This window comes from Hordeum vulgare, chromosome 5H (assembly GCF_904849725.1).
Source record: "Hordeum vulgare subsp. vulgare chromosome 5H, MorexV3_pseudomolecules_assembly, whole genome shotgun sequence".
NCBI lineage: Eukaryota > Viridiplantae > Streptophyta > Magnoliopsida > Poales > Poaceae > Hordeum > Hordeum vulgare.
The window spans coordinates 536,243,620-536,254,390 of NC_058522.1; the positions used below are offsets into that span (position 1 = coordinate 536,243,620).

Genomic DNA, 10,771 nt, shown 5'->3' on the forward strand with positions numbered 1-10,771 from the left:
GGTTTTTTTTAAAAGGCCTCACTAGACATGACGTTTTTTAACGTGGCCCCTCTTACCTCCCTTTTTTACAATAAAGGCAAAAATATAAAATAGATACGAGCCATTGACTGCACTAAGTAATGGGTCTAATTGACTCTTACATTCTTACCTTCATATGAAAAGTGAGGGTAAGAGGGATCATGTTAAAATTGCTTGCTAGACAAAAAAACAAGAATTTTACATCCAATTTGAAGAGCAAAAATTGTGTTGTTTAGAAGTGTTTTTGCCTTTTCTCCATCCACCCCGCTTGTGGCCTTTGGGCCGTGAAGGTGTGTCGGACTTCACGCTCTCCCGTGATGGCAGAGAGCCCAATCTTGTTTATTTTATGTTTCAACTATTAGTTGAGGTTATGTGACGGCGATAATGTTCCTCAGTAGGAATAATGTCTCTCATGTTAGATTTTCTTTCGATGGTGTGCCTAGCATTGTCAGAGAACGTATAAAGGTGCGTCTCCGTCTGATCTCATGACATTCAGTTGATGTCGGTCTTTGATGAAACAGTATGGATCCAATCTTCATTCACGCGTTTATAGATTCGATCCTTCTGATGGACGACTCTTTTCGTCGGTGATGGTTGCTGCTTTGGTATGTCGGTCTTCTAGAAATTTATGATGTTTTTTTGACTGTCTACCGCAATAATTTTTACGCGGCTGCGATGAGGAATGAACAATGACAGTGTCGCATCTTCGGCTCGCTCTATTAGTCGTAGTCATGGTCCATGAATTTGGTTGTACTTTGTGTCATCTGTCATCTATACTATGATGACTGATTATGAATATTTTTGATGTTTCTCCAAAAAAAAAAGAAAAAAAAAGCGTTAAAATCCGTGTGTACAGCCCAGTTGCAAGAAACACAATACGAAGCTGACAATTTGGAACGTATATATAATCCAAGTCAAACGGTCAGAAAGATGTGGCAGAAGAAGTATTTTCCAATCCAACCACATTATCACTTTTTTCCTTGGACAAAGCCAAGACCATCCCGACGCTCCAAAAACGACCCGGAAAATATCGAATATACCCCCCTCCAGGCCTCTCCCCAAGTGCTTATCCTCCTTCCCTTTCCCTCTTCCTCTCGCAATCCCTCCCCCAGCCAGCACGCCCTCCGTCCACCCAAGCACCAGAGACAGGGAGGGGATTCTCCTCTCCTCTCCGACTAGCCGTCCGCCCCCACCTCCTCGGCTCCACCGGGCTGGTGCGCGGTGGCGATCCGCCCGGAGCCCGCCGCCCAGGGATCGATTCCCTTTGCTGGTGACGAACCCTAACCTGCTCGTTCTGCCATTCTTTTTTCCTCTTTGCCATGGGTAATCTAAAAATTAGATTTTTCCTCTCTGGGATGGACGCGCCGATCCGTCCGGTTGTGTGTAATTTCCCAAATTTCCTGGTCTCGGTTGAGCTCCCATGCCCCCTGTGCTTGCTCTCAATCGAATTGATGCTCGATGTTCTATGCAATAAATTGATCCCGTGTTCGTGCTAAAATTAGGCTGCTAGATGGAGTTTCTTATAAGATTTTTATGTCACTTAAACCCACCTCTTCTTGTACTAACCCAAAATTTATCTTGTACAGCGCTTCCTCGTGGTAGTGGCGGTGCACTAATAATAAGATCAAGATGGGCGACGGGGTGGCCTTCGAGGCTGCCAGGAAGATCATCATGCACCCGCTCTACGCGTCGAGGTCCTCGCCCTGGCTAGACCTCAAGGTATTCTATGTGAGGGTCAGCAACTGTATGGTGGACGAGTCCGCGCCGGACCATCTCACGCTCAACCACATCCCGCTGTCCCCCGACACGGTCATCGAGGTCAACGGCCGGCGCAGCAGCATGCACACCGAGTTCGTCTCGTCGTCACTCAGAAGGGACAGGATCGACAAGAAGACCGAGGAGGCCACTTATGTCAGCACGGACAGCATAAGGATGACGGGGAGCGTGAGGTTTCAGGTGTTTGATAAGAACGACCTCTTGCTGACCGGGGACCTGGAGCTGTGCAATGCCAACGGACTGGTCGGGGAGCCGAAGAGCAGCAGCAAGAAATGGAATATCAAGTGTCATTCTTCGGCATCGTCTAGCGGTTTCTTGAAGGGGAAGATGTCAACGGGCCCAGACTCTGCGCATCCTGTTGTCGAGGTTTATGTCGCTGGCACTTTCTCTGGCACACCAATTATATTAACCAAGACGGTCCAGTTTATATCACGGAGGAAGTCCCAGATGAAACTAAAGCTGGATTCTATCCCCGAGAATGAAGCAACTGAACTACATACAGAGAACTCACACGGGGACTCTTTAAAGGTACTTCACTACATATCCACAGAGCCACCATTATTGAAAGTCCCTGTCATCTGATTGATCTCATGCTTGTCCCTTTAACCTAATATTGTATGATCAATCATTTGGGCTTAAAACATATTGGGGGGGAGTGCTGGACTATTTTGGTTTAATCGGCATTTTTCTTGGACCACGGTGACGTGCCTGTGGAATATTTGCTATGATAAACAACAATTGAAACGTATCCTCTCTGGAAACATTTCTTGCTTATATAGACCATTTAGTCATATTCAGTTTACCCCGAAAACTTATTCCTGCAAGTAGTATGCACAATTAAAATTTAACTTCAGAAAGATAGATAAGCTCCTATTTACCTATGTATGTATGTGTCCTCATGTTGGTGCTCTAAATTAATACCAACGTATTTGTACCCATTTCTGATGTTGATGATATTGCCAAGTAACCCCATTATATACATGGCTTGCGCATGATACCCATTGCATTATGTTGTGCAAGTGCAATATTTTCTTTCTGAATGTTGCTTCTGACTTTCTGCTAATTATTCCTTTGTGAGGATGGGAGATAATTTACTAAAATACATATCTCATGATGAAACTTCTTTTTGTGGCACATATTTGGACATTTGCGCCGTGCATACTCATTAAACAGAATGGACTGCAGGAGAAACTAAACATTGACAGGGGTGTATGATTGTAATTTTTTTTTAAACTATCTGGCTAATAGATGTATGCCCATTGGAACTAGGAACTTAGGCAGCTGATTCATATTGTATTGTACCTTAAGGCATGATCTCGTTGAGAATTTGCAGTGCTCAAGTCCATTAGTTCAGATCTGCACCCATGAAATGTCAATTGCAGTTTTTTAGTGATGCTACTATTGTTTACTTTTAAGTCAAATCACTATACATGTGTATGGATACTGGATAGAGGGTATTAAGGTTTCTACCTCATGGCAGCAGTTTTAGATTCATGGATATACCGTGCATCACATCAGTTTTCAGCTTCCTTAGTTACCTACAAGCCAAATTGTCCATCTTGATCCTACATAGAGCATGAGGTTTACATTTTGATTCCTCAGGTATCCTAGCCAGAATATCTTTATTCTGTACATTGTAGCTTCTAGATGCACTACTTTGGCATTCTCAAGTTATGGATCAGAGGACATCGCTGTCCCGAAGTACATGTGCCAATTAGGCAAATGCTTGAGTTCTAGCAAGACAGCACAGTAAGGCCATAAGAATGAAAATCAGTTTGGCAATGTTTTTCCTGAAGAAATTCCATTGGTTGACTGGGACTGGTACCCAGACAAATGCTTATGTGGCAGTTCTCTTGGTGCCATGATACAAGTATTCATTTTGGTTTGACCCAACTCTTTTATTTGAAGGGCATCAAGTGACATTTACTTGTTATTTTGTAAGAACAATACCAAACATGCTCTTTCTATGTATGCATGTTAGACTGGTGACAATTCAGTTATTAACTGTCATCTCTGTTGAGCACCAAGTCCAAATTACTGGGATAACTTGGATTTCTATATTAATGACGTGTGGTGACCACCTGTATGTGCTGGTTAGCAATCCTGTGAAAATTCACAACTAGTGCATGCTCTAATTTAGTTTCTATATATCGTGCAGTTATTTGACAGTATTGTTTTCTTTCCTATCTCCCGTTTCAGGTATCAGAATTCCAGGACCCCAAGCTCGAGACAGACATGGACGACTATAACAGCCTGTACTCGAGGCAGGACTTTCTAGAGGGCGAGGATGGTGAGCTTTCATGGTTTAATGCTGGCGTGCGGGTTGGTGTCGGGATCGGCCTCGGCATATGCGTGGGCGTCGGGCTGGGTGTCGGCCTGCTGGTCCGGACATACCAAGGCACCAGCAGGAACTTCAGGCGGCGACTGCCCTGATGACCAACGCTTCCCATCCCACAAATATAGGCGTGTATTTATCTGGTCCTCCTAGGAAACTGACTGCCCATCTTCCTGCCCGTGCTAGTGATAGAAGAGTGAGGCCTTCTGTTCTTCCCTCCCGCAACCGCCCTGGTATTCGATGCTTCCTTGTGTGCACTGCCAACCATTTTTGTCCCTCTGAGGTATGTAAATGCGAGTATGTGTATGTATAGTAGAAAAAAAAAATAAAGAGTCGGGTCGAGCCACTTGATGTTGCTGCGAGCATTAGATGGTTCTTTCTGAATTAAAATGTATTGATGAAGGAACTTAGGTGACCGGCAAGTGCAGTGTTAGTCTTGAGGGTGATGTTGCACCTAAGAACTGTTGCAAGTCATGACTTGTTTGTGCAGGGAGAACTCGATTAGGTGGCCTGTTATGTGTGTCATATGGTTTGCTTTGAGCTTTTTCTCGGACTTTCGGTCGCTTTTAGGTTTGTGTTGGTCACCACTATGTCCATCTTGTTTCGAAATGTCATCTAGCGAGCTGGATCTTCATCTTTGTACAGTTTGCGCCGGTATGGTGCAAGGTGTGTCTTGTTTATAAACCAAAAATGTAAAACCAGACAGATTCCAGAACAGAAGAAAGGTGTGAAACTCAGCTCACACTTGCTGTATTATTAATAGCTAGTGTTTTGTACTAGCACATCTGTTATGTTGATCTAGATATTGATTGATGGTTTCAAGATCGAGGTTTTAAAAGTACGAAGGTCTGTTAAGACACATAATCATTGCCACATATTCAGTGGGTTTTGTTTGTCTGTTTTCGATGATATTTGTCTATATATCAGTGGCCAAAATTAGAAATGTTTGACCAGTACTAGCTGCTAGGTACTGTTGACGACTACCCTAGTATGGGCACGAGCCTAGTATATTCTGATAGATGGTAAGTCGTACTGTATTTAAGGTGGTCGCTGTAGGCCCTTAAAACCGTAGATGGTGTAGCATAACCGTCTCTTAATCATCAATCCTAACTGAAAAATCAACCGTGCGGCCTTGTACAGCCCCAAAACGTGAGCATCTTTCCAAGGCTCGTGCAGTACTGAGAATGCCTGGGCCAAACGGCTCAACCAACCATCCTCAAATTTAAAATTTTGGTAAATGTTAGTAGTACATTCTTTCTTTAATTAATTAATTAAAAGCTTAGTAGTAGTAGTACCTTATATTTAAAATTGTACTGGTATCTTTTTTTGTTGTTGTCAATGTCACAACCAGAACCGCTTTACGTTTTGCACATACTCTGTCTGCAAATCATGGTGAGAAAGGAGGGCATTAAGTCATTAACCACCCCCACTACCACCTACTGATCAAAAGCCAGAGACAGGGATTATGGGTGATTATTCCCGAATGCAGCAGATAGATGGACACTCGTCTGCTTTTGGGTGGTGGTGGTGGTTTGCTTGGAATGCGGGTGAACCGGAGATGCAAACCAAACCGGACAGAGAAGAGGCGGCAGAGGCATCATACGCATGTAAGTAACTTCCACGGCAATCAATCTTGCCCTCACCACCACCTGAAAGCATCCGTCCACCGCAGTCCGCAGCTGCACACTGCTCTGCTCCCGGCCCGGGACGAGACACCCCACCTCACTGACCCATTCCCCAAGGAAGGCCTCTCGCTGACGGAAGGTCACGTCGGGAAAGCCCTTCGGAAAGTGCCGGAGGAAAACGAGAGGCCTGGCGAGTGGCGTGGCGGGGCGCTCTCACGCCCACGCACCACGCGGGACGACGCACCAACCCGACGAAAACAACTCCGGCGCTGCATTGTGTTTTTCAGGGCACGGCACCTAACCTAGACCTCTCTTGCCCGGCCGCTGGTTCTCTTTCATGGTGCGCTGCGGTGCGGTTTGGTGGCGGACAGGTGAGGTGAGGCATGGCCGCCAGCGCCAGGGTGCCTGATCTTGGCTCCGACTTTGCTCAGAAGATGCTGCAGGACCTCCGCCGACGCCGCGAGAGGCTCGGCTTCGGCTCGCCGTCGGCGCAGCAGCAGCAGCAGCGCACGGCGTCCACCGCCGCCGCCACCGCCACCGCGTCTCGGGGTACGTTTGCTTTGCACTCTGTTCTTGCTTTTGAATGTCCATTCACGCGCCCGCGACGATCTGCCAATGGATGCAAGTTTGATCACTCAATTTTGCTGTCTGTTGCAGATGCTTGCTCGAATTCTCAGAGGCCAGCTCCCAGCCAGAGGCCGCAGCAGGCAGCTGCTGCCCCTCGATCGACTAGGCCAGAAGCAACGACGACACCGAGACAACCCAGCACCAGCAATGCCGTCCTTGCCAGCGCCGCCAGGCCACGGCGAGTGCGCCCTGTCGCCGCCGCCGACGCCGACGCGCGCGCCATCGTGCCGTTCCAGGGAGGAGGAGGAGGCGCGGGCGGCGGCAAGCCGGAGCATGCCGTCGTCGCGAGCGGTGTCGACGTGCAGATGGCCGCGCTGGCCCTCGCGCTGAGCGACGGAGGGAAGCTCCGAAACATCGAGGTCGTGGCGCGCAACGGCTCCGTCTTCTTCCGGCAGCCGGACGCGGCCCGTCTGGGCGTTGGCGGCGGCGGCGGCTACCTCCTGCCGCCGCCGCCTTCTGGAGGAGATACAGGCGCGCACGCTGGCGAAGTGGCGATCGGGGTGCAGGACCTGAACGACATGCTCATGGCCGCGTATTCTTCCGGTGGGAGGAGGAGGCCCGACGACGAGGCCCGGAAGAAGCTCTTCAGAGGGTCCATGGACATGGAGGAGGCGCTGAGCATGCTGGTCATGCTCCAGGACGCCTCCAGGTACATGGAAGGGTCCGGGAGCGGGCTCAAGGGGAAGGAGAACCGCAAGAGCTCGCCGGCGGCGCGCTCCGCCAGGATCGAGGAGATCGTCGACGAAGATTCTGATGCTGAGCACGGCAAACATGCTTCCATGCAGATGGTTGTCCACGACAAATTTCAGAGCCATGAGAGTGCAGACAGTAGGTCAGTTATTCAGTCTAGTCCAGGCAGCTCCAAGATCAACAGTGCTTCTGGAGGTGAAAAGGATGGCTCAAAAGTGAGGATGCCCAGCGTGATCGCCAAGCTGATGGGGCTGGAGAACCTGCCGTCGTCGACGACGACGACGACCGCCGCGGAGCGCAAGGGGACGGAGAGGTTTGTGAAACCCGGAGCCGCGGCGCCAAGAATGGAGGTCAGAGGAAACGCGATGGACCGCAAATTGCCGATACGGATCATCGCTTCAGAGAAGGGGCAGCACAAGATTGTGTTGGCAGGGGAGTGGAAGAATGGCATGACAAACTTTGGGGAGTCTGAAATGGGTGCTGCTGCACTGTCGAACAGTTCATCACACCCTGCAACTGGTAATAGCAAGCAAGGAAGGCTAACCATGAGGGAGGTGCTGAGAAAGATGGTGGCAGCAGAGAGAGGAGCCGATGAAAGACAGGTAGCTGATGAGAGGATCATCCATGAGGACAAGACTGCTGCCGAAGAAATCAAGCTGCAGAACTCCGTCGATGTCGGGTGCCGTGCCGATTCGGGTAAGAGGATGGATTTTCTGAAAAGATTCAGGAAGAATTCAGACAACAGACCTGTCAAGGAAGAGAAGCAGACTGCTCAAGTGAAGAAGGCAGAAGTTGGAAAGAAGCAGGCCACTGGCATGAGACGGTTGCTGGGGAGAGACGGCGAGGCGAAATCGAGGAAGGCGAGGGAGAAGGTTAACAAGGAGAACCTTGCCACTGCAGAAACCAAGGCTGCAGGAAAGAATGTGAAGGCTGATCAGATGAGAAAGCAAGCACAGAGTAAACATGTAGAGAGACAGATCACGGCGAGGAAACCACAGAATCGCCGGGAAACACAGAGGGAAACGCCTAGCCGGAAGACTGAAAACAAGAAGTCGGTGATGTCAGAAGCAGGACATATGAGAAAGAAGCCTGAGTACAATCTAGTGACACAACAGGATAATGAAGAACATGCAAAAGAACATGACAGTTTTAGCAAACCAGCAGATAGCACACATGGCGAAGGCGGTTTGTCGGAACCATTGGCGATTGTAGTGAGAGGCAGCAGCATAGCCGGGGCAGCTTCCTTGGACCAACCATTACAGAAAATAACTGAAGGGTCTACTGAGAAAGCAACTGAAACACCGAGGGAACCGCAGAATTGTCGGGGAAAGCAGAGCGAAACACCGAGCCGGAAGTTGGAAAACAAGAAGTTATCGTTGTCAGAAGCAGGACATATGAGAAAGAAGCTTGACACTGTAGTGGCACAACAGGAGAATGAAGTAGATGCAAATGTAAATTGTACTATCAGTTCTAGCAAACCAGCAGATAGCACGAAAGGCGAAGGCGGTTTGTCGGAACCATCGACAATGGTAGTGAGAGACAGCACCACAGCCGAAGCAGCTTCTTTGGACAAACCTTTGCAGAAAATAACTGAAGGAACTAGTGATCCTACAGTTCCTGCTGAGAGTGTTGTACAGGCAAGTGAGGATTTGAAGTTCTTGGATCAGAGCGCAGTTGCTGAGATAGATGTAAGTTTGTCCAACCTAGGCACTCTGCTTAAACTCTCCGTGCACACATTTTATTATCGTTCTAATGAAGCTTGGAATTTGGTGTGAAATGCAGGATGAAAGAATGAACCACACACCGAGTGAGACTACACAGATACCTGAAATATTTGCCGAGGAAGAACAACAACAAGAGCAAGAAATGATAGTGAAAGAGCAACTAACCGAGGATTTGAAGTTCTTGAATCAGAGTACGATTCCTGAGACAAATGTAAGCTTATCCAAACTAGACACCCTGCTTAAACAATCTGCGTGTGCAAAAATTTATTATCATTCTAATGAAGCGTGCAACTTGGTGTAAAATGCAGGATGAACAGATCAACCACACACCTGATGAGGCGACAGAATTACCTGAAACATTTGCCGAGGAAGAACAACAGCAGCAACAACAAGAACGAGACCAACAAATGATAGTGATACCGGAAACTTTTTCCGAGATGGAGGAACAACAGCAACAAATGATAGTGAAAGAGCAACTAACGGACGGTATGCATATTCTTGATGTCCTGTGGTAGTAAACTGAAGAAATTGACACTTTGTTCAAAAGCCATTGAATGGACAACCCTACGCTTTTATTGCAGGCTCGGATCACACCACAGGGTCCATCAGTTCTGAAAATTTGCAGCAGGATCAGGAGACGCATGTCGTTACATGCGATTCTTTGACAGAGAACCAGCTGCTGCTCATGAGACTGCTGGTAAAGGATCGGTACTTGCTCGAAACCGCAAAGTCGATCGTCAGAGTTGATGCCCCCGTCAGTTTCATGGACGACGTCGCCAGCGCGCCGAACTGGTCGGACAAGGGCAACGAACTCCTCTCCGACGTGGCCCGGGAGGTGACCAGAAGGAAAGGCAAACGGAGCGAGGCCATGGAGGAGGTCAGCGTGGCGCGCGGCACCAACCCGAGGCTGCGATACCTCGACGACCTTGTCAGAGAGCTCGACGGCGACGTCGAGAGCCTGGACATGTCCAAGTCCAAGAGTGCTCGGCATCAGGGCGACAATGGCGCGGCCGAGAACCTGCGTAGGATACTCGAGGGTGACATTCAGAATGAGCACCCCGACGCCAACTCGACGTGGGATTTCGGGTGGAACCGCGTGTGGGAGCTGCCGTTGGAGAAGGCCGACGTCGTCAGGGATCTGGAGAAGAACATACTGGGCGGCATCATCACCGACGTGGCGAGGGATCTCATCGGAGTATCGGTGCGGCATGGCTGTTGTCCCTGCGTGGCTTGAGTGGAGCGGTGGAGGTGGAGTGCGGCAGCAGGAGATGAGACTTTTAGAATGGTCAAGCTCACTGGGTTAGGATAATTTTTTGATCTGCACCACGTGTATTCGCTGTAAGTAATTGCTGTGAGGTTTCAGTGTATAAAGAAATGTTTGTGTGCTCGTGTATTTTTTACTCGTACATGTTTTGTTTTTCGTAGTAATAAGGAATCGTGTGTGGGGAGGTGGTATTAGCACATGCAGTTAGCAAACCAAACAAGGGCGGAGACGGCACCCAACTATCGACGAAATCTCAAATATGTGTATATTTGGCTGATATAAGTAAATACGTGTGTATTTGTCCCCTAAACCCAAACTTAATATAGGATCGTCTAGTTTTGTTTGAGAAACGTCATACAAACGCAGATGCACATATATACATACACTCAACCCTTGAATGCGCAAACACAATATAAAGTCCAGTTCTTTTTTAGCTTTTGATTCTCTAGAATCAGCTTTTGGAAAACTTCACTCAAAATCAGCTTCCCCTATAATCAGGCAAAATCAATCGTCGAGTTCTTTTCCGAGATTGTGGTCCAAGATTATGAGACGAGTTGTATGCTAAAATGTCCGTAACACCCCTGAACAAAAAATAGACGTTGAACTCGGAACAGAGAAGACAGAGAGGAGAGGAGAGCTCGCATGAGCAAATTCTAGCGTGGCGGCGTGGGGCGGAAGCAGAGGTCGGTTGGGAGCCAAGGGGAGAGCGACG

The 10,771-nt window shown here is 48.3% G+C and overlaps 2 protein-coding genes across 2 annotated transcripts; both read left to right on the plus strand.

Moving 5' to 3' along the window:
• The first annotated feature begins 1,087 nt into the window (after positions 1-1,087).
• On the plus strand, positions 1,088-4,654 carry LOC123452463 (uncharacterized protein At1g01500). Its single transcript, XM_045129112.1, has 3 exons — positions 1,088-1,288; positions 1,605-2,322; positions 3,994-4,654. The coding sequence occupies exons 2-3, from the start codon at positions 1,648-1,650 to the stop codon at positions 4,225-4,227; spliced, it is 909 nt and encodes a 302-aa protein (XP_044985047.1). The 5' UTR covers positions 1,088-1,288; positions 1,605-1,647; the 3' UTR covers positions 4,228-4,654.
• Positions 4,655-6,097: 1,443 nt separating this feature from the next.
• Positions 6,098-10,188, plus strand: LOC123452460. The gene is made up of 5 exons (XM_045129111.1): positions 6,098-6,303; positions 6,412-8,759; positions 8,854-9,006; positions 9,104-9,281; positions 9,377-10,188. The coding sequence occupies exons 1-5, from the start codon at positions 6,138-6,140 to the stop codon at positions 10,027-10,029; spliced, it is 3,498 nt and encodes a 1,165-aa protein (XP_044985046.1). The 5' UTR covers positions 6,098-6,137; the 3' UTR covers positions 10,030-10,188.
• Positions 10,189-10,771: the final 583 nt, after the last annotated feature.

Excerpts from the sequence above, each read along its gene's own strand:
- LOC123452460 (XM_045129111.1), top strand. The coding sequence starts at position 6,138 with ATGGCCGCCAGCGCCAGGGTGCCTGATCTTGGCTCCGACTTTGCTCAG. Across the intron at positions 8,760-8,853 it reads GCGCAGTTGCTGAGATAGAT|GATGAAAGAATGAACCACAC; the intron begins GTAAGTTTGTCC and ends TGTGAAATGCAG. Across the intron at positions 9,007-9,103 it reads GTACGATTCCTGAGACAAAT|GATGAACAGATCAACCACAC; the intron begins GTAAGCTTATCC and ends TGTAAAATGCAG.
- LOC123452463 (XM_045129112.1), top strand. The coding sequence starts at position 1,648 with ATGGGCGACGGGGTGGCCTTCGAGGCTGCCAGGAAGATCATCATGCAC. Across the intron at positions 2,323-3,993 it reads CACACGGGGACTCTTTAAAG|GTATCAGAATTCCAGGACCC; the intron begins GTACTTCACTAC and ends CTCCCGTTTCAG.